General features: G+C 46.2%; 3 protein-coding genes across 4 annotated transcripts; 2 read left to right on the top strand and 1 right to left on the bottom strand.

Annotated features, from left to right (window-relative positions):
- The first annotated feature begins 3,475 nt into the window (after positions 1–3,475).
- On the top strand, positions 3,476–10,759 carry LOC125553042 (protein GLUTELIN PRECURSOR ACCUMULATION 3). Its single transcript, XM_048716791.1, has 16 exons — positions 3,476–3,666; positions 3,761–3,858; positions 3,987–4,125; positions 4,212–4,240; positions 4,368–4,464; positions 4,548–4,603; positions 4,723–4,830; positions 5,511–5,567; positions 6,315–6,406; positions 7,027–7,111; positions 7,652–7,804; positions 9,047–9,141; positions 9,267–9,449; positions 9,534–9,637; positions 10,181–10,250; positions 10,356–10,759. Exons 1-16 carry the CDS (start codon positions 3,581–3,583, stop codon positions 10,413–10,415), a joined length of 1,512 nt encoding a protein of 503 aa, XP_048572748.1. The 5' UTR covers positions 3,476–3,580; the 3' UTR covers positions 10,416–10,759.
- Positions 10,760–12,523: 1,764 nt separating this feature from the next.
- LOC125553041 (ferredoxin-3, chloroplastic-like) lies at positions 12,524–15,489 on the top strand. The gene is made up of 2 exons (XM_048716790.1): positions 12,524–12,684; positions 14,757–15,489. Exon 2 carries the CDS (start codon positions 14,765–14,767, stop codon positions 15,224–15,226), a length of 462 nt encoding a protein of 153 aa, XP_048572747.1. The 5' UTR covers positions 12,524–12,684; positions 14,757–14,764; the 3' UTR covers positions 15,227–15,489.
- A 1,561-nt stretch (positions 15,490–17,050) lies between these two features.
- LOC125553040 (actin-3) lies at positions 17,051–20,688 on the bottom strand. 2 transcript variants are annotated; one of them, XM_048716789.1, is made up of 5 exons: positions 20,501–20,688; positions 18,886–18,952; positions 18,409–18,802; positions 17,700–18,313; positions 17,051–17,484 (listed from the first exon to the last, which is right to left on the bottom strand). In XM_048716789.1, the coding sequence occupies exons 2-5, from the start codon at positions 18,943–18,945 to the stop codon at positions 17,419–17,421; spliced, it is 1,134 nt and encodes a 377-aa protein (XP_048572746.1). In that variant the 5' UTR covers positions 18,946–18,952; positions 20,501–20,688; the 3' UTR covers positions 17,051–17,418. The 2 variants fall into 2 exon arrangements, with proteins under 2 accessions (XP_048572746.1, XP_048572745.1); XM_048716788.1 differs by having other exon boundaries at positions 18,886–18,949; positions 20,480–20,687.
- Between the last annotated feature and the right edge of the window lie 1,968 nt (positions 20,689–22,656).

Here is a 22,656-nt window from a genome sequence, read left to right as displayed (position 1 = left end):
CGAAGACCACACTCTTCCTCAAGAGCATTGGAAAGATCTGAAATCTCATCGGCATAGTCATGACTATGCCCTTCCATCTTCGAGATGGTGTCTTCGTGAGCCTCGATCATGTCATTGGCCTCACCAAGTTGTTCCAAGAGAGCAACAAAGTGCTTCTTGGATTTTCCCTTGAGTTTGCCCATAAAGGCCTCAAACTCGTTAGCCTCCACATTAGCTCCCTCAACTTCATTAATGCAATCCGATGGGGAAGGATGATTAATGATGGTAGTTTTGATGTTGGAGGTTACCTTGTTGGTGGCTTTAGCCATGAGGCACTTGGCGTTGATGCTCTCGTTGGGTGAGTCGAAGAGAGACACTCGTGACGTTGTTGCAATGGCAACGGAGGCCATGGCAACCGACTCATCATCTTCATCATCATCATCATCCTCATTGTACTCTTCTTGCACAACCAAGGCCTTGGGAGGAGTCTTCTTGGTGAAGTTGTTCTTGTTGGGGAATGACTTGGCCTTATCCTTTCGAATGAGTTTGCCACCATTGTCTTCCCTCTTCTCATACGGGCATTCCGCAATGAAATGACTCACGTTGCCGCAATTGTAGCAAGTCCTTACACGTTGCTTGCCCCTTGTGCCACTCGAGTTGTTTTTGCTAAAGTTGGGCCTCGAGTTTTTCTTGCTCCCAAATTGCCTTGAGGCAAGTGCCATGTGTTCATGATATGCATACTTTGTATCTTCGGGGTTGCTCTCCTCTTCTTCCTCTTCTTCTTCTTCCACGGTGAGCTTGGCCTTCAATGCAAGGTTAGGCTTCTTTGCCTGTTGAGAACGGAGCACCGCATTGTCGGCGGTCTTGTCCAAAATGTTCATGGCCACAAACTCATCCAACACCTCGCTTGAGGTCAAAGTGTGGAAGTCCAGTCTTTGGCAGATGACGGAGGACATGGCCTTGTGGTAGGGCATCATTGCCTTGAGGAATTTGCGCTTGATCCAATTGTCATCCGTGTCCTTGCTCCCGTGATCTCGTAGTGAGACCGCGAGTTTGGTGACTCTCCGATAAAGCTCACGAGGTTCTTCATCTTCCTTCATTGCAAACTCATCGGCCTCATCTTGTACCACTTCATAGTTGGAGCGTTGAATGCTTGCGTTTCCCCGGTAGAGAGACACCACATAATGCCATGCATCTTTGGCCAAGGAGAAGGGACGAAGATGAGGTAGGTCTTCGGGTGGAATTGCATCTTGAATGATGAAGAGAGCATTCTCATTGAATTGATTGTCCGCGGCTTCTCGAGGAGTGAAGTTGCTTGGATCATGTGGGTAGAAGCCTTCTTCAATGATTCTCCAAAGGTTAGTGTTCACATGATTTAAATGACGTTTAAAGCGATAAACCCAAGAATCAAAATCCTCATTTTTCACAATCTTAGGAGGAGGACCGGCATGATTCAAATGAGTAGAAGGAACCGGTCCACCATAAATAAGTGGTGGTTCCACATGGGCAAAGATGCCGGTGCCATTCTTGCCACTAGAAGAAGGAGCCTTTTCACTACTAGCTTCCCCCTTGTCGGGGATAGCATCCGACACCTTGTTGGCGGGATCCCCCACTTTCAACGGTGCGGTGGAGAGTTTAAGCCCCTCAAGAAATTTAGTGAACATGCTTTCAACTTCGGTCGTCATGGAGGTTTTCAATGTCTCCAAAGCTACATTGAACTCCTCACGAGAGACCGAAGTTCCCCCATCGCCCGTAGACGAGATAGGATTCACACCGGAGTGTTCCTCCGCTCCGTCTACGGTATCAACCATACTCTTCGGACGATAAAGTCCTTAATAAAGAGACGAGGCTCTGATACCAATTGAAAGGATCGATATGGTTGACTAGAGGGGGGGGGGTGAATAGGCAACTAACAATTTTTAGCGTTTCTTTAGCAATTTAAACTTTGCATCAAAATAGGTTGTCTAGATATGCAACTAGATGAGCAACCTATATGATGCAACACTAATAGGAACACAAGCAAGCAAGATATAAGAAACAAATAAGCTACACAAGTAAAGGCACGAGATAACCAAACGTGGAGACGGTGGAGACGAGGATGTGTTGGCGAAGTTCCTTCCCTTTGAGAGGAAGTACGTCTCCGTTGGAGCGGTGTGGAGGCACAATGCACCCCAAGAAGCCACTAAGGGCACCGTAATCTCCTCACGCCCTCACACAATGCGATATGCCGTGATCCCACTATTGGTGCCCTTGGAGGCGGCGACCGAACCTTTACAAATGAGGTTGGGGCAATCTCCACAACTTAATTGGAGGCTCCCAATGACACCATGAAGTTTCACCACAATGGACTATGGCTTCGCGATGACCTCAACCGTCTAGGATGCTCAAACACCCAAGAGTAACAAGATCCGCAAGGGATTAGTAGGGGGAATCAAATATCTCTCGGTGGAAGTGTAGATCGGGGCCTTCTCAACCACTCCCAAGCAAATCAACAAGTTTGGTTGGCTAGGGAGTGAGATCGGACGAAAATGGAGCTTGGAGCAATAATGGAGCATTAATGGTGGAAGAGGTAAGTCATCGGGGAAGAAGGAGACCCTTTATATAGTGTGGAGAAAAGATCCAACCGTTACCCACCTACCAGCCCGCGGCCAGCGGTACTACCGCGCATGACCAGCGGTACTACCGCAAGGCCGCGTGGTAGTACTGCTTGCAACCAAGCGGTACTACCGCGCCCACAGCGCGGTACTACCGTGAGGCAAAAGTCCGATAGGACGAATGGGAACTTCCGTGCATACTTCCGCAAAAGAACGAAAGTAGCAAAAACTCGACACAGTAGTACTGCCGAGGGGCGGTACTACTGCCTGGCCGCCTAGCGCGGTACTACCGCACGGCGAAAGCGGTAGTACCGCGGAGGTGCGGATGTAATTTTTTACATCCGCTCCTACTACCGCACCCGGGCGGCACTAGCGGGTGGGCAGCGGTAGTACGGCTCCAGGGGAGCGGTACTACCGCGCGCCTGCGCGGTACTACCGCAACCACATAAGCAGCCAGTCATCTGAGACAGAAAAACGGACGAAGCTCCAAGGAAGAAAGGAGGGGATACAAGAAGACGTGTACGTGATGATTCCACCCAAACCTTTCCAACACGGACCCCTCTTAATAGTACGGCTTTACTACGACTCTAATCCACCAAAAGGAAACGTAGAAAAGACGCCGTCTTCGTCAGTCTTCGAGGGACACCCAATCGTCTTGTGCCTAGCAGAGAAGAGTCTGGAAAGCTCATGGCATACGATTAGTCCGCAAATGCGTTGTCATCAATCACCAAAACACTTAGGGATAAATATGACCTTACAATCAGTCTTCATCTTTTCCCGGTCTCTCAAAATCGGCCACTCAACTGTAAATGTAGATTTTGGTTCGGTTTGAAAGTTTGATTTGAATATAGCCGGCCACGTCAGCAGCGGGGTCCTTCCTAGGTGGCGGTGTGAAAAGTCAGCTGACACAGGCCGGGCACAGTGGCCCACCGTCAGAAGGGGAACGAAGGGCTCCGTTCCGGCGACGCGACGGCCGCGACCGCGTCACCGGGAGTGGAGGAGAAGGGATGATGCAGCAGCTGCAGCCGACGCGGATGCACTGGGCGAGGGCCGTCCCCTCCGACTTCGGCGGCCAAGCCCCCGCCCCTCGCAGGTAACCGATCCCCTCCCCGCCGTCCATCGCCGCCGATCTCTCCCTCCCCCGATCCTTCCCGGCCTGAAAACTGAGCCGGCGCGTATCCCCGCAGCGGGCACACGGCGGTCGCCATCGGCGGATCCAAGGTCGTCGTCTTCGGCGGGTTCGCGGACAAGCGCTTCCTCGCCGACATCGCCGTCTACGACGTCGGTAAATCCCGCCCCCACCACTCGCTTCGCCTGCGCCGCCCGCGGCAGCTCAGCTCCACCCGAATGGGAGTCGGCTCTCCGCTCTGCCACTGTCTAATTAAACTCGCGTGGCCGATCCCCTTGTCGCAGAGAACAGGCTATGGTACACGCCGGAGTGCAGCGGCAGCGGCCCGGACGGGCAGCCAGGCCCCAGCCCGAGGGCCTTCCACGTCGCCGTGGTCATCGACTGTAACATGTTTATCTTCGGCGGCCGCTCTGGGGGCAAGAGGTTCGCCATTGCGCACAGCGCTCTGTCTATTAGAGTTTGCAGCATGTCATTGTTCCTTGTTTACAGTTTCGGTGTCTGCCTCGCAGGTTAGGTGACTTCTGGATGCTCGACACCGGTAAAGCCCTCCGTTCCATCGACCCTTTCTAGAATCCCCTGTTATGCTCGTTTTGTTTCGAATTGTACCAGGGATTCAGCGATCGCTAAGCCCTCTTAATATGCCTCGGTACTTCTTTTATGTTCAGACATTTGGCAGTGGTCGGAGATGACTGGCTTTGGCGATTTGCCGTCTCCCCGGGAGTTTGCTGCCGCATCAGCCATAGGAAACAGAAAAATTGTCATGTAAGCGATTTGTTCCCTACAAGTTCCGCCTGACAATATGTGTCTCATCACCTGTGATTAAGATGATGTTCATCCTTGTTCAGGTATGGTGGTTGGGATGGCAAAAAGTGGCTGTCTGATGTATATGTCATGGACACAAGTGAGCTCACAGCTCCCTTTATTCAAGCTGTGATGATCATTTAATGTATTTTGTTGAATAAGTTGATCATTCATTATTTTACTTTTGTTATAATCTTTTATGTATTTTCTGTTGGATAGTGTCACTTGAGTGGACAGAACTAGCAGTTACTGGATCAGCGCCACCTCCAAGATGCGGACATTCTGCCACTATGATTGAGAAGAGACTGCTTATATTTGGAGGCAGAGGTAATTGCCATTCCTTAATTTCGTTCATCTTGGGCTCTCTCAAAGCTCATGTTAGCTTAGATGACTAGCAAAGTCTCATTTCATATGTTGCAACAAGCTAGTAGTACTTCTCAAGTTCTCATGCCTTCCTGGTCCAACCTTGAAAAGCTGGCTGGCACTAGAAAGTATAATTCTGATTTATTTATAAATAGCCACCAAACATAAAAGATGATTGAAACTAAAGTGCTTTGTTGCACTTGAATACCTTCAACATTGAATGTTTCAAGAGCAGTGCCAGTATCAACCCCTTTTTCTAAGGAAAACTGGGAGGCCCCGACAAACATAACAAATAGGAAGCCAAATTGGAGTTCATGGGGACTCAAATCAGGTGGTGGGATTGTACATCCACTCCCACCCAAGTGAGCTAGGTTCTTTTCCTCAGCACCAACCCTTTATTGTCATTTAGTTAGTCTATGTGTATTACGGATTATTTATATTTTCCCTGAATAATTGTTAATTTCTGAAGAGCTATTATATAACTGTTCCGTGCAATCCGATTTGCTTGTAGGCTTCCTGTTGGGTATCAGACTATTCCTGAGTATAATTTTTAGTGCACTGACGATTTAGATGATTAGTGAGTTGCATAATTTTTTGGTCTAAAAAATCCTACCCCTGACTACTGTATATCTTCCTTCGAACAGGTGGAACTGGGCCGATAATGGGTGATCTCTGGGCTTTAAAGGGTATTACTGAAGAAGGTATCTCTTGCTATTTGTTGTTTAAAGGCTTTAAAGATCTTAATTGATGAGTACATGAACAAAACTCGTAATGCACTTAGAACTTCTTGTCTAGACAGTTTATGTAACGGAACTATTGCATGTATGACATTTCCTGGTCCGATCCGGGTAGGATGCAAGATCCAGTGGTGTGCTGCACTTTGGTTCCACCCCATGGTTGGTTTGATCTGGTGGGTCGGACAAGGATCGGACGGAACATGTCATATCTAGAGCAGGACTCTTTTTGCAAATATGTGTCATGATCGGTGGAGCTTACATACCTGTGTTTATAATATTCACATATTATTCCCTCCGTAAAAAAATGTAAGAGCGTTTAGATCACTAGTATATTTCTTTACAGAGGGAGTACATATTAAGGACACTATCCAGTGTATTGTATTCACATCTTCTTTGTCGTGTATGTCCACTCCTGCTTTTTTGAAGGAAATGGAGTTTGAGATGGCCCACCGGTATTATTTTGCTATCCTATTCCACTGAGGGATGTGGGGGATCACCCTTTTTTGTTGATATACTTCGCATGCTTATTTATACATAGTTTGTTCTCATTTAGTCCTTTTGCAGTGGTTACCGCACAGTTGTTTGAGTTTTAGTATGAAGTTGTGTTTCTTAGTTGATTTAAGTAATGGTTCACTGCAAATCGAAGCTAGACAATTACTGCAATATTTGTAAATTTGCTATTACTGAACCTGGTATTGTTGATTTTGGGAGATAATGAGACACCAGGATGGACGCAATTAAAGCTGCCAGGACAATCTCCCTCTGCACGATGTGGTCATTCAGTGACTTCTGGTGGACCTTATGTATGCAATCTGAAACCTTGATGTTTTTCTCTCCAACTGCCTAAGTATTAACAGCTGATATCTCTGTTGTGTGTATCACATATTTGGAAGGTTGATTTCACTTGATTATTCTGTTAGAATCAATATTAATCGTGGTACCTATTAATCATCGGGTTGTTTGCTATCATGTCAAGCTTCTATTCAGCGAAGCTTAATGTCCGATGAACGTGCATATAATGGCCCTCGGGTTTACTTTTGTCGGATAAACAATTAAATAAACTTTGTTTTATCTTCTGTGGAAAATTATTTGTTAATATTTAGTATCCACTTAGATATGAGTTTGTGGAATGCATTAGCTTTGATTTAAACTTCGCTCTGATCTGGTGAAACAAGGCTTAGCTACCAAAACCTTGCTCCCTTGTTTTTAGTTACATAATAGGAAGTTTATTTAGTGATCCAGAAATAATAATAAAATCATTCTTCTCTTGGAACCTGAAACAAAAAGTTTGTTACATTTTACAGCTAGAATTAATGTATCAGAAAAGAATTTCCTCTTGGGGGCTTATCTTTGGTTTTCTCGTCCAGTTTCGGTTATGCAATAACATTACTAACAACATATAGATCTTGGATCTTGCTGTCAGCTCTTGCTATTTGGTGGACATGGAACTGGGGGTTGGCTAAGTAGATATGATGTGTACTACAACGAATGTGTTATTTTAGACAGGGGTAAGCTCAAACGATATTTTTTTCCCTGCACATCCACTTTGGGGACATTGAGCATGAGTTTGCATCTTGTTATCAACTGAACACACCAAATCTTGTTATCGTATTATTGACACAGATGGTTTTCTGAAACAAAATACCGCGTCCTGGTAATTAAATTTAAAATGTGATTCCATAATTAACCAGCTTAGCCCCAAATTATCTAGCTTGTTTAGTACTATGAATTTGCTGAAACACTACAGATAGCTAGGATAAATGCCATGTGTCCACTCATTCTGCACACGTGCATCATATGTCTATGCTGTCCTGGGTGGCACATGCAGCATGTGTCCACTCCAGATCTGCATGTATTTGTGCAGACAGGTGTAGGTAATGATATATGTAAAATCTATAACATCCAAAATGTCATCTCGGACGGATTGGCCTGTTTCTTGCTTTGATTTGTCTTCCTTTAATTACTGTTCTTTTGTTGGAGCAATCAGCATCGCGTATGAATTTTCGGCATTGTATCTATTTTTGCTGACTAATACTTTGGTATCCCAGTCTCTGTTCAATGGAAGCGCTTGCCAACAAGTAATGAGCCACCCCCTCCTCGGGCATATCATTCTATGACTTGCATAGGGCCTCGGTTTCTTTTATTTGGTGGCTTTGATGGAAAGAATACCTTTGGCGATTTGTGGTGGCTTGTTCCTGAAGGTATATTAGTATCACATCAAAGGATTTTTTTTTCTTGGAGATTTGTGGTGGCTTTGTTGGAGATTTGAAGTTTTAATTTGTATTGTGCAAACAGCAAACCGTAAAAGCTTTTAGAAGCAATATTATGTGTTATCATATGTTGGCCTGTGGTTTGAACTATAATCTAGTTATTACACTCGCCATATTTTCTACTCCATCAGTATCATATAGGTGTTGTTTTAGCTGTATGCACAGATAACTAAGAATAAATCAATTTATTGTCTTTAAGCAGATTGCAGAAGTTTATCAGTTAGCATATTGGTAGAGTACTTCAAGTGACATATGTTTCCCCTACTAACGGCGTACATATCCATCTCTGTAGCATCGTATAAATAAGTAATCAATAGGGGCATTTGGTGGATAATGTTACCTACAAAGAACCGTAATGTTTATACTTGCTAAGATAATGCCCTGACTATGTACTAGTTACCGATTAACACAGCAATATGTTTAAATTAAGCTGGCTATGGCACAATGTGTTAAATCTACACGACCAGTGAATTGTATTAACCCTTAGGGATGGAAGATGCACATAACTTGGGTTGGTACTTGTATAAGCAGCCAATGTGCTGCACACTTCACACAGGCAAACCAAATTGTTTTAGTTAATGGAAGAGATTTCTCCCTCGGCATCTGCATCCGATGATGCACACGATGAACCAATGAAGATATTGGTCCTCGAAACTTCAAGAAATGATACATTTAAACATGGAGCGAACTTGGAATAAGATGCTTGGAGGGTTTTGTGGGGATATGGTCGTGTCCCGCCAATCATGGTTAGATACTTGAGTTCTTACATGTGTCAGCACTAATTTATAAGAAAACAATTAAATATGTAGAGCTGTTAGTGTTGAGTCATATTCTGCCAGTCAATACCCAATTGACCCTTAGCGTCCACACATTCTCCAGTAATGACTGGTGAATGGTGAGAAGAATTTTGTCGGTTTACAAAACTGCCAAGGAAAAGGAATTCATCTGACTCAGTTCAGTTACTGATATTATTTGCTACTTATAACTAGAGGTGTTGGAAATTGCTAGAGCTTATGGTTATTGTTCATGTTTGCATCTGTTTCCTTTTCTGATTGTAGCCAGACACTAGCTAGATATTCTCCTTTGCTGTAAACTCTTCTGATCTACACTTAGTAATGTTTAATGGAGAAAGATAATCTCTGCTTCTATAAACTCTGCCCGATTGACGTTCAGATGATCCTATTGCCAAGCGGGACTTGGTTCCTGATGTTGGTTCAGACAGCAACCATAGCACTGTGACTGGTGATGCCCAACAGTCTGCAGTGAAGGTATGTTTTCATACACCTGAAGTTCAGAAGATCTTTGTGGGGAGTAAAATGAGAACCAATGTCGATTTTTTTTATGACATTAGAATTTAGAACCTTGCAATCACTAAAGAATATGATTGTTGCAGGAATCAGAATCACAATCTGATGAATCTCCAATGTTGGAGTTGGCCAAACGATTGGGGATTCCACTTTCTATAGAACCTTCAGCAAGTTTTGTTGACGAAATCAATGATAGAGAACTAGTGGAATTATCATCTAGGCTCATTGGTGAATCACTTCCTACCACCGACCAGCTTGCATGTATTCAGGTGCTGATATCTTTCCTTTTCTGCGATTCTTTGAAATTGTGTTGGCTTCCAAGGAAATGGGACATTATTGTATATGATGTACAGGCACTTCGTGATCATTGGAGAAGTTCTCCATCCAGCTCAATACAGCTCCAGGAGCTAGGCCCTCTGCTGAGGGACTATCAACGTATCATTATCCGTCGCTTTGTGTATGGTTTCATTCCTCTATTCACCCTCTGCATTATTATTTACACATTTTAAGTATTCAGTTTTCCATAAATCAAGAAACAATGCGGTGGAACAATGACACGACTTTGCAGATAGTTCCATCTCTGGCCTATTATTATTCTCTTCTTGTCATGATAATAATTTCAACTGCTAGATATTAATCCATTCATCCATTTTGTTGTCTTTTGCACACACAATGATCTGGAATTGTGCAAAACAAAATGTTGCCAGTTCATCACGTGGATTATGTGTTTTATCATGTAACTAGAGGCATGTTTTCATGTCATTTATACTTAATTCAAAAGGAAAAACGAAAAACAATCGAAAGTGGAATATGCCTTTTTTTCAGTCAGACTAGTGGACTTGCTGGCTAAAAATTGAGTAAGGCTGTATGGGTAACCCAACCATGGTCAGAGCTTGTTATGTCTGAAGAAACTATAGCACAGGAACTAACAATTATTAAAGTCCTGCCATGAGTATTTCACATTGACTATATCTTCATTTCCATTGCTAAATGGATGCAGGGAAAACCCATCCCCGACATTCCTTGAAAGGGAAGATCACCGACTCTTCCATTTGAAAAATGCCTCGCAGGTATATGAGCTCCACAGGCGACCATCTACTCCTCATTGTCCGATGCACGCTCATTTACCAGTTTCCCCTACTTACCCAGTGCTTTGTATTTCTTATATACTTCAGTTGCGCATGGATGACATCCCCATCTTACTGGGCGAGTATAGAACTCTGCTTTCCACCTGAGAGAGGTCCACACAACTATTTTGCTTGGTAAGTGCATCTGGGCTAAAACCATTGTGCTACGACCATCGGTTCTCTGCTTCTGTGGTTTCCGATGCCCAGGGCAAGAAGGACGACAGCCCAGCCACCTAGGCCCTAGGGCAAGCAAACAGACCATTGGTGAGCAAAATTGATGAGGAAGTGTTTGTATTTGCGAAATGCATAGAAAAACAAAATGCCATGATCTATAATGTTTGTATTTTGATGTACAAGCTAGAATCTTCTTTTATTTTCTTGGATGTACAAATGTAATTTTAAAATTTTCGAAAGAAAGAGCTCCATGGAGCTACGGAGCAAATTAATTCTCATCCGCCATCATTTTAACATATGCGATCACATGCTTGTCACGTTGTTGGACAGAGATACAACATATACTTATTATAGACTTCACATCGACAAAAAGAGAATGGTGTATTTTCTAGATTCGCACTGCCGTTGACTTGCTCCGTTCGGAATTACTTGTCTCGGAAATGGATGTATCTAGAATTAAAATACGTCTAGATTCATCCATTTCTGCGACGAGTAATTCCGAACGGAGGGAGTAGGTTCAAAAACTTGGATTCTTTTGAGGTTGCAAAAATGACCTCTGTTTAAAGTTCATTTGGTGACACCTGGGTCCAAAAGATTCACGATCTACCACAATGTCTGAAACTTAGGTCATATTAGGTTGATGACTAAATTTGCCACAACTAATCCTAGGCAAAATGGGTTTGCGCCCCAAAAGCACGGAGAACAAAGAACAAAACGACCGTCACAAGTGTGACAAAGATTTGAAAAAAATTTTAAGTCTTATGATAATCGACAGATTTGGGATTTGAGCATGAACAAGGGCATTCCGATTTATTCTCACCATAATATATGCATCCGTTTTTTAACATTGAAATTAATTGCAAAACACACATGTAACAAAAAAAGAGAAAGCATAAAAGGACGTAAACAATGAGACAAATCAATATTCTAGCGGTGCGTTTGGCAATCTTTAGGACGGTGAATGGGAGTTTATGGTAGGGAATTGTATTGAGATTAGACATGAAATGAGTCGTTTTATTTCCAGTCCCCTATTTTGGTGCATGATAGGATTATGTGTGAGAATTTGCATTCCCTTGTTTAGTTCATGGGAATTGACGAGAGACTAGACTAGGGAAGTGAATAAGTTATGATGAAGGATGAAGATTGACTCACTAAAACAATTTCCTTTCACCCCCTCTGTCTCCAAAAGGAGGGCCTACAAATGTTGTCTCAAGTTAAATGCACAACAATTATAGCATCAAATTAGTATCATCATTAAATACAAAAGAAACTATTCTCATGCTATTTTGCAACGTCGTTATTGATGGTTTTGTTATAAACCCGGTCAAACATTGCATCATTTGACTTGAGACAAGCCCTTTTTTTTTGAGTCGTTGGAGTACAAAATGGAAATGTTTGGAGTTGACTCTCAACACCTTGACAATAAAAAAAAGCAAACAACCTTCCTCTGCCCCGAATCGGTTGTTTTAGCTCTGTCTAGATACGTCCGGTAATACATACAACCAAGAAAGCGTGCCAAGCTCTAGTCAGAATGACGAACCAAACAAACGTCTAGTAAATTGTTGCGGGACGACTAAGGATAGATGTGGCAACCTCGGTGTTCTCTCCCCGATTCATAGGATTTTCTGAGACTGCACGGCGTGCATTGAGAAACATAATTTTTTATTTTTGCGCACGGGGAAACGCATGGCATGGCATGACTCTTGAGAAGAGATGATATGAATACGCTTATGAAATGCAATCGTGCGGAGAAAACAAAGCACGTGGAGTGGAACGACTAAAATCCTTGAATCCAACCTACCCCGTTGCTGGGGTTGCCGGAGTGGACCGAACTCCCATCCCATCCCATCCGGGGGCCTCCAGAACCTTCCTGAGGTTGGAGGAGGGAATGGGTGAATGAATGTGGGCCGAAACTGGAGAACCACCCACGGACCCGGACCCAGACCCAGACCCAGCACCGCACCCCCGGGTTCGTTCGTTCGCAGCCGCCGCGGGGGGCAAACCCGTCATTTCAGCCGCCGGTTTTTTTCCCCAATGGACCGCTGGCAAGGGCAGGGCACTCGCCACCATTCCGCCTATTAAAAGGTGGCCGCCGCCGCCGCCCACCCCCACCACACACAGAGAGAACACACGCAAGGAGCACGAGGAGGAGGCAAGGGAAGCCGCCGCCGCCCCGTCCCTCCTCGCCGGCCCGCCGCGACAGGTAGCAAGCAGCGGCCCCGATCTGTTCCCTTCCTTGTCTGCTTTTCACTTGTCTTGTTTCGTTCCTTCTGGCGGCGGCGGCGGCGGCGGCCTGCGAACCCTACCCGCCACTTCTCCGGGATGGAACGGCCGGCCCGCCCGGCTCGCCGCCGATCTGCTTTGCTTTGATGCGCGGCCTGGTTATCCCCCGGAATCTCCAACCCCACCCGCGCGCCCGCCTCGTTAGGTCCGCCCCTTCCGTGGCGCATGCTCAGCCGGACCGGACGGACAGGGGATCTCGTCGTTTCCTCCCTCCCTCCCTCCCTCCCTCCGGGAAACAAAGCGGGGGTTGCGGTAAAAATTACAACGTCTGCTCTTGGGGATTCTGGGTTTAGGCATGCATGTATGTACTCCCTCTGTAAACTAATATAAGAGTGTTTAGATCACTATTTTAGTGATCTAAACGCTCTTATATTAGTTTACAGAGGGAGTATGTACTACGACCTCCGTCCGGAATTACTCGTCTCTGGATATGGGTGTATCTATCTAGAACTAAAATACATCTAGATACATCCATTTCTGCTACAAGTAATTCCGAACACGGAGGGACTAGTATGTTGCTAGGTGAACAAGCGCCAACATTTCACTTGACCCTTGTCCCGATTCGACGAATTGTTTGCTCAAGGCTTCTTGATTTTGATGATGATCATCAAGGACCTGGTGAGCATCGCAAGGGACGCTGGTTTTCTCTTTATTTACCTGTATGTGTTTGTCCCGGAGCTTCGAGTGAATGGCAGGGATGCGACGCTTGCCTTTCTCATATCGCTCCGGAGAGTGACTCCGGCCTTATACTGGAGGGGGGCTGTTGGCTTGTCCTCAGTTTCCCCCCTCCCTGGTGAAGATACCGTCGGCTTATATCAGCGTCCCGATGCGTGTTTGGCATTAAAAACCACTGTTTGTCACGCAAATAATATGTCCCGGTGCTAGTGTTGGACAGCATGTTGGATGATGAGGTCAAGCGCAATAGGCGCACAATAAGCATGACTTCTTATGTTTGTTTTTCCTATTATTGTTACAGAGTTTGGCTATTTCTTTTTATTAGAACATGAAATTGGTTGCTCTATTAGGCAACTCATGGTTTGTGTGCTGTGTCCTGGAGCTTCGAGTGAAGAGCAGGGTTGCAATGCCTGCCTTTCTCATAATGCTCCGAAAGTAATTATGGCCTTCTCATGAAGGGAGTGGATGGCCTGTCCCCATTTCTCTTTGTTGGTAAATATACCGTTGGCGTATATCAGCACGGCATTTTCATAAAAAATTAAGAAGGTTGATTTAGGTCTAGGCGGGTATCTTTTTTCGCAATAGAGCCTTTCTGTTTCCCGTGTCCCTAGTCTGGGTGTCAATCGTTTATCATGAAATTAGTTGTTATCTTGAGCAAGCAACAAAAGGGTGTTGATGTCGTGTATTGTGTCCTGGAGCTTCGAGTGAAGGGCAGGAGTGCAATGCCTGCCTTTCTCATACTGCTCCAAGAGTAATTATGGCCTTCTCACGAAGGGAGTGGATGGCCTGTCCCCATTTTGCTTTCTTGGTAAAGATACTGTTGGCTTATATCAGCAGAACATTTTCATACAAAATTAAGAAGCTTGATCTAGGTTCAGACGGGTATCTGCGCAATAGAGCCTTTCTGTTTCCTGTGTCTCTAGTCTGGGTGTTCAAGTAACAAAGGGGCGTTGATGTTGTGTATTGTGTCCTGGAGCTTCGAGTGAAGGGCAGGAGTGCAATGCCTGCCTTTCTCATACTGCCCCAGAGAGTAACCGTGGCCCTCTCATGGAGAGAATGATGGTTTATCCCCATTTTTCTTCCTTGGTAAAGATACCATCGCCGTATATCACGAGCTCTTTGTGTTTGACCTTAAGCTGTTCTTGTGGAAAACAATGGGTGCTTTTGCAGTGCTAGTGGCAGGATAGCATCCGACCCAATGCATAACTTCTTGTGTGCTGAATAATTGGTTGCATTAGATAGTGAGAATTTCAGTTCTATATTTTGTTACCTTTTCTTAAGTTGGGTTCAAATCACTGACTTGCTTCTTTGGGTCAGGTTTCAAGATGTCAACCTGCACGTTTGCGACCTCCTGCGTGCTCTTGGGCAATGCTCGAACAACCGATGCCCCCCAGAAAGCGGTCAAGAGCCGCTTGAGCTTCCTTGGCCGAGGCGCCGTGCAGGTGCCGAGCCTGAGGTCCTCCTCTTCCAAGAAGCTGGACGTCTCCGCGGCGGCCACGTACAAGGTGAAGCTGGTGACCCCGGAGGGGGACGAGCACGAGTTTGAGGCGCCGGACGACACCTACATCCTGGACTCGGCGGAGACGGCAGGGGTGGAGCTGCCCTACTCGTGCCGGGCGGGGGCATGCTCGACCTGCGCGGGCAAGATTGAGGCGGGCGCGGTGGACCAGTCGGACGGGTCGTTCCTGGACGACGCGCAGCAGGAGGAGGGCTACGTGCTGACGTGCGTCGCCTACCCCAAGTCGGACTGCGTCATCCACACCCACAAGGAGGGGGACCTGTATTAGGGGGCGTGCCGTGCTCCGCCCACATCTCTGGTGCCAGTTGGTTGTGTGTTGGGTAGAAGAAGAAGGTGTGTCTGTCTGTAAAACCTTGATGGTTGTTTATCCCCTGCCTGGCTGCTGCCTGTGTGCGTGCGTGCTTTGGTCGTTGGTCGGAGGTGGTTAAGATTGTTGGGTGAAGCCACTACACCCATGGATGGAGAAGGCGAATAAAATGAGGGAACAGCTCGCTGTGACTGTGACGGCATTATAAAGCGGTTTCATGGTTTTTTGCGTGTGTCTTTGTGCCGTTTTTGCTGGTTCGTCGGGTTTCTTCCTATCTTTTGAAACCAATTCCAACTGGTATGGAGCTGCTGCTGCCCAGTAGTGTTAGTTAATTTGAATGCAGCATCTTGAGACACTTGTGATAAGACGATTTGCTGTGTGTGTGTGTGCGCGCGCGCCAAGAATGGCATCTCAGCATGTCAAAGTGGCTGGGGATGCTGATGATCCCTTCCTGTGGTGCTCCTTTTGTTTTTGTTTCTTGGACAGCGTTTCATTGCTAGTCCAAGTTTCTTATTTTGTTTCTGGCTTTGGTCCTATGTGTCTCCACAACCATTGACGCATTCAGTTTGGTTTGGTGGCCGGCCGAGGAGCGAGAGAGAGCCTCCGCTTGATTCCTTTTCCTTTTTTCTTTGTCCCTTGGCTCTGAGCTGGAGGGCTTGATTCCTTTTCCTTTTCTTTTTGTCCCTTGCCTCTGAGCTAGAGGTTGGCCTGTTCTTCGTTGGAGGCCTATCCTAAACTTCAGAATCTTTCTCTTCTTGGGTGTTCATTCTGGTTTTCCCTAATTAGACCGGTTCAATCTCTCCGAGGTGCTCATAGGGGTTTCTCGGAGGTGCTCATAAGGGTGAGTGTATGCTTATGTACGTGAGCGACTTCGAATGAATTGAATTGTTGATTGTGCTGTAAAGGCCCTTATGCCCACGCCCTAATCGACCCCCCGAAGGAGTATGCGCTTCTAAAGGATCTCTAATACCGTGCCCAATTCCAAAGTTAGTTTGATACATGTGACCGGCAATGAGAAATGCAATAGCTAAATGATGGCGAGCCATGTCGGTCAGCCACAAACTTTCCCCCAAGAAGAGTTAGAATGGCAGTTCCCGCTCCTTGAGCGGTATCAAATATATATGATTACTCGAATCAGGGTTTTAGGCATAAATATTTCACTGACCCGTCAAAAGGGGTCCCAACCCCTGGGGTAATACATCTAAGAAATTATTCCATCGAACGTACTACCTTCTGGATGCGGGAATAGCAACATGATCTAAATGTCCAGTCGAAGCCAAAGAACTTACCCTGAAAAGTCCCGACAAATGATGATTGAGACGAGGTTTCACGTTTTTGAACCACGAAAGGTTTGGTTTTCATTTGGGTTGTAGATGTAACTAACCCACTATTAAGGCTAATAGAAAAAGAGCTCCTCGGTTAAAATAAAATAAAATAAACCGGCGTTGTTAGGATTTTAGGTTTGATTTTTTTTATAAACTAGATCATCTCTCTTCTTCTTGGTGAACTGCCCCTGCCCACGACGAGGTTCTTGAAAAAAATCATTGGCGGCGACAAACACAGACTCAAAAGCATCAAAGCAGATGGATGGGGAGATTCCACAAAAGCCTCCGGGGGCTCAGTGGCACAGATCTCGCATAAACATCATACATACTGCCAGCAGCGCTTGCAATGGAAGGAGGCACGAATACTTTCTAGGAAACTTTCCTTTTCTTTTTGTATATATATAAATAAAAAACAGCAAGCCGAAATAGACCGGTGACCAGCCTTGCTGACCAAAGCAACTAAAGGTAATAACAATAATAATAATTCCACACCAATATACTTGATGGAAGAAAATAATTATACATACACAGCCAGCGTTCTGCACTCTGCAGCCACACAACAGCCCAAGCCCACACCCGAAACCGGTGCGTCGGTCCTCCTCCGCGCGCACCGGCTAAATATCAACCAACATAGTAGTATATCACTAAGAACAAGCGGCATCTTCTGTATTAAGCGATACAGGACCTACTTTTCCTTCATCCGGCAATGCCAAATCATCCGTAAAAACGGCCGCAGAAAGCTCGGGGAATACTTCAATGGAGGGGAGTCGGATACAAGCTCAATCATAGGAAAAGTGCAGAGACACGGAGTAAGACACGGCCCAAGGCTTAGAAGCACTTGCGGTGGACGATGGAGGGGCCAGATTCGTCGTACTCTCCCTTGGATATCCACATCTGCAAAAGGGAAAGGGATCAGGGCTACTTTCTTCAAAAGCTGGAAACTCAAGTAATACTTTGCTTTGTAGGAAAAGATTAATTTGCTTTCTGGTTGGTTTATGTAACAAGATGTTATTAAAAAGGAATAAGAAAAAGACATGTATCTTTTCCCGCAAAATAATAAGATGGTAAACGCCATAACGACGAAACAAAATGGTCGCGTAAGTAAGTACCTGCTGGAATGTGCTGAGGGAGGCGAGGATGGAGCCACCGATCCAGACACTATACTTCCTCTCGGGAGGCGCCACGACCTTGATCTTCATGCTGCTCGGCGCGAGGGCGGTGATCTCCTTGCTCATCCTGTCGGCGATGCCGGGGAACATGGTCGTCCCTCCACTGAGCACAATGTTGCCGTAGAGGTCCTTCCTGATATCCACGTCGCACTTCATGATGGAGTTGTAGGTGGTCTCGTGGATCCCAGGAGCCTCCATGCCGATCAGCGACGGCTGGAACAGCACCTCCGGGCACCTGAACCTCTCGGCGCCGATCGTGATGACCTGCCCGTCAGGCAGTTCGTAGCTCTTCTCGACGGACGAGCTGCTCTTGGCGGTCTCCAGCTCCTGCTCGTAGTCAAGGGCGACATAGGCGAGCTTCTCCTTTATATCTCTTACGATTTCCCGCTCAGCAGTTGTGGTGAAGGAATAGCCCCTCTCCGTGAGGATCTTCATCAGGGAGTCGGTCAGATCACGGCCCGCAAGATCCAGCCGGAGAATAGCATGAGGAAGTGCATATCCCTCATAGATCGGCACAGTATGGCTCACACCATCACCAGAATCAAGCACAATACCTGCACATCGCACGTTCAGGTCATACAATGACTGACGAAGGGATACAATTAAGTATACATAAACCCATCTTGAGTAGGGAAAAACAGACACGTACCTGTAGTACGACCACTGGCATATAGAGAAAGAACAGCTTGAATAGCCACATACATCGCTGGGGCATTGAATGTCTCGAACATGATTTGGGTCATCTTCTCTCTGTTTGCCTTTGGGTTCAGAGGAGCTTCTGTCAGCAAAACTGGATGTTCTTCAGGGGCAACACGCAGCTCATTGTAGAAGGTGTGATGCCAGATTTTCTCCATGTCATCCCAGTTGCTCACAATGCCATGCTCAATAGGGTATTTCAAGGTCAGGATACCCCTTTTTGACTGCGCTTCATCACCCACATAGGCATCTTTTTGGCCCATTCCAACCATGACACCTGTGTGCCGAGGGCGGCCAACTATACTAGGGAAAACTGCTCTTGGGGCATCATCACCAGCAAAACCAGCCTACAGGAATGAGGTGTTTATTTTCCAAACAACAAATTTTCTGTGCTTAAAATTTGAATGAAACAAAGGGGTGAGCATCGAACCTTGACCATTCCAGTGCCATTGTCACACACAAGTGGCTGGATGTCCTCGCCGTCAGCCATTGGTCTGCACAAGACAATTGAAAACCTTCCCAATCATTTACTTGTTACATCAGATGTTCACTGCTAGGTATCTTGCTAATAAGAATTACGTCGATGAGCACAAAAACACAGAACTAACTGAATCATTTTAAGAAGCTGTCAATTTATCTCTACCTGACATGCTCATCAACCTTATTCATCAAATATGTAACTAAAGCAATATTTCTGGTAATAAACTAATAACACAGTAAGGAGAAACTAAACAGCTGTATTTAGCAAAGTGTAGCTCTTGCTTTAAGGCTCTAAGCATAGCAAATATTTTCATCACTAATGAGGCTAGTGGATAAAAGTAGGCTGGCAAAACTAATCAAAATTGTGAATAAGAAAGCACAGACCACTTCAATCACATTAATGGACCATTTATGCTTAATAGAAATAATAAAGAGAGCAATAAGCTGTCATAAGCTGTCCTTGCAGGCAGGCATGCTCTACCCATGTGCAACTATGCCTACCAAAGTTGAAAAAAACTATAGCTGTACTGGATCACAATTATTGCTGTTGCTGGACATCCAGCCTAGTACTAGTTATAAATCAACATTTTTAGTCATCCAGCCTAGAACTAGCTATAAATCAACATTTTTAGTCATCAAACACGATTTACGGAGCTGCAAGGTCCATGTGCCAGCAGCAGTGGTGGAATTCAAACTGGTTTTTGCACTATTAAGAACCACGCACTGAGGTACGGTGCCGAGCTATTCAATTAACGCCATTATGATATGATGTGATTAAGAAATATCAGACAGATATACTGATTAGGCTAAAAATTGGTGTGTTCCGTAATACATGAACCATTTTAAGACCGCAAGATGAGAGTATACACAATCAAGCATCATACATATAGTAGCAATCTTAAAAGTTGTACTAGAATGATGACGTGCACATCTAGAATTTAGACCGTACATTTCATAATGATGTCCCTGGGATACCACGGCATCTGAAATCAGCTCCCCAAGTTATTTGGTTTATGAAGTATTCAGGCAGGGTGAGATTTATTTTAGATTTGGACAGATCCAAGCCCAGCCATCTCATCTTACACAGAAGACAGTTGATGCCAAACCCATTTAAATGATTGAACTCTACACTTGGTTTCCCCTTGGATCAAGAAAGTAGCAAGTCGCCACCCCGATTTAGACAATACTACTCCGGTGGCCTGGCAGATCCCATCGGGCCAAAGCAAAAGCTAGAACACTTGGACACTCTGTGCTTGCACCACGCCGCATCAAGCTTAACACCCAACGCAACAGCCGCTGGCTGGCTGGACCAGCAGCAACCGAAGGAGGAGCAGCCATTTCGCAGTGACTAACCAAATCAGAATCACCAGCCGCCGACGGGGCCGGAGGACCGTCGGATCGGCAGAACCCACCCGCGCGCACGGGCAGATCCACGCCGCCAGATAAACGGCACAGCAGGCTCTGCGGCCAGATCCGCGCCGCGCACGGAGCAGCTAGCAAAGGGGTTCGGGGACGCGTGGCAGGGAGGGAGGGAGGGATCGAACCTTGGGGAGCGGGGCGGCGGCGGGGACCGGAGGAGGAAGCGGAGAGGAGCTCGCTGGCGGAGACGGAGGCGTGGAAAGTGGTGGCGTCCTGCGCTGCGTGCGTTGGCGTTGGGTTTGGGTGCGTCGTGTTAAATACAGGGGAGGGGGAGGATCTGTGCTGTGCTGTGCTGTGGTTTGGTGTTCGCCGTTACGGAATTTCGAATTGAGGGGAAGATCTGGAGGACACGAGGGGCTATAATGGTGGGATCTCCAACGGATCTGCCCGCTGCCCCGGACCGCGCACAAGATCTGCACCTGCCAACGCACGTTCTCTCTTCCCCCCCATCTCATCTACCTGTCCTAAATCACAGCTTTCTCTCTACGTGGGCAACTCATCAAAACGCTCCTAAACGTGCGAACCAATCTATGGTGATTAGGAGGATAGTGGTATCCTCAAATTCTAGACTTGACATTGATGCTCGTAGTATTCCTGAATTTATTTTAGGTTTTCGGTGGTGTTCGTTCGGTGGGAGGAGACGTTCCCACCGATTGCGAGGCGCATGTGGTGACTTCGTAAAATCTCAAGATGCTATGCCGGCTCAGTCTCTCGGAGGTGCTCATAAGGATAAGGTATGCGTGCGCGCATTCATAGGGATGAGCGTATGCTTGTACATGTGAGCGGCTTTTGATTGTACCATGTTAAAAAAAGTTCATAAATGTCAAAAAAGCGCAGACCTGGGTACTTTTTGTCATCCAACACCATTTCGCCGTCCAGTGTCGCGACAGGGCTGATCGAGATGGTCGCCATCACGCTGGAGCCGAAGGACCTGTTGATGGCACGCAACACCTGCTGCCATGAACAGAAAATAGGAAGGACACTTTGGAAGTGGACGGTCACTCGGTACCTCCTCCGCCAAAAGCGTGTGCCCCGGCGGGTGTCGTTTGTTCAATCGTCGATGCAGTTGTATCTGCTATACTACTACGCCGCCCAACAGCTTGGTTTGCAGCAGGAGTCCGCGCCCACCATCATTGCCAGCCATCAAGTGCCGTTCAGTCTTGACCTCAACGGGGACTACACCTTCATGGAGCCTCAGCCACAGTCAACGGGTGCTAGTCTATTTGCGGATGCCGGCTATGCCTCCCTCGCCCTTAGGTGCACGGTCTTTGTTTGCCGGAATGTCTCAACCGGGCGCCATGACGGATGAGAAGGAGGCAATGATGAACACGATCCACGATAGTGGCGGACACGAAGATGGGAAGGTGGAGGACTCCCAGCCAGAGCCGGACACCTAGCACACACACACACCCAAATATTGCACACCCAGTTGTTGGACATCGACCAGTCGGATGGTGTCCGGACGACTTTTGGGTGCCGGGTGCAGACCCAAAGAAGAAGACGGGAGAAAATAACATGAAGAAGGATTAATTGTTGGTTGATGTGCGGTTGGTCACTAGCATTGATCTTATTCATTGCACAGAGCAAATTATCCGAACCTTTTGGGCAATTGTGCATGTTTGTTTCCATGAGCGAAAACGGGTGGTGGCCAAGATGGCAGAGAGGTTTGAGGACATCATGTCGAACGAGGAGGCATGCGTCAAGTGCAATGACGTGAAGGAGGAAAAGACGATAGAGAGGTTTGACGAGTTCATGGCGGCGCAAGGTAAGAAGATCAAATTTCAAAAGAAGAAAGTTGATGCCGAGATGTTGACAATGAAGATGTTGGACTTGGATACCGATGCGGTGAAGATTGTGCAAGCGTATCGTGCTAGCAGGTTAGCACTACGTAGACGCTTCGGAGGAATTGGCCAACGCTTGAATACTTTGGCACGAAAAACCAGACTGGAAGGCAAAAAAAGTCTTTTGCACAACAGGGCTGTCATCTTTTGGCATTGGTTGGATGTAAAAACTTGTTGAACATCCGGTGCTTTTTGGTTGTGATTGTATATGTTTGTACTGTTTGTGCATATGCTAAATTGCTATTGATCTACATATGCATATCAAATGGAGGAGGCTAGGCCCAAGGCGAACATTTAGTGCACCGGGTGGGATGTCCAGCTTCCCTACCGCTATCCATTGACACGTCCGGGCGTGTCCCGCGGACGTTCCGTGTTGAAGTTGTTCTAAGATCATAAACCATTTTTCTATCACAAAATATAACAAGCGAACCTTTGTTGTGCAACTCTCTCGTGTGACGCAT

This window comes from Triticum urartu, chromosome 4 (assembly GCF_003073215.2).
Source record: "Triticum urartu cultivar G1812 chromosome 4, Tu2.1, whole genome shotgun sequence".
Taxonomy (NCBI): Eukaryota; Viridiplantae; Streptophyta; class Magnoliopsida; order Poales; family Poaceae; genus Triticum; species Triticum urartu.
Note: the sequence above shows the minus strand (reverse complement) of the source record. Positions and strands in the feature narration are given on the sequence as shown.

Coding starts and splice junctions, on each gene's coding strand:
- LOC125553042 (XM_048716791.1), top strand. CDS start 3,581: ATGATGCAGCAGCTGCAGCCGACGCGGATGCACTGGGCGAGGGCCGTC. Junction 3,667..3,760: donor CAAGCCCCCGCCCCTCGCAG/GTAACCGATCCC, acceptor GTATCCCCGCAG/CGGGCACACGGCGGTCGCCA. Junction 9,638..10,180: donor ATCATTATCCGTCGCTTTGT/GTATGGTTTCAT, acceptor AAATGGATGCAG/GGAAAACCCATCCCCGACAT.
- LOC125553041 (XM_048716790.1), top strand. CDS start 14,765: ATGTCAACCTGCACGTTTGCGACCTCCTGCGTGCTCTTGGGCAATGCT.
- LOC125553040 (XM_048716789.1), bottom strand. CDS start 18,945: ATGGCTGACGGCGAGGACATCCAGCCACTTGTGTGTGACAATGGCACT. Junction 18,314..18,408: donor TGCCAGTGGTCGTACTACAG/GTACGTGTCTGT, acceptor TGCGATGTGCAG/GTATTGTGCTTGATTCTGGT. Junction 17,485..17,699: donor CCCTCAGCACATTCCAGCAG/GTACTTACTTAC, acceptor TCCCTTTTGCAG/ATGTGGATATCCAAGGGAGA.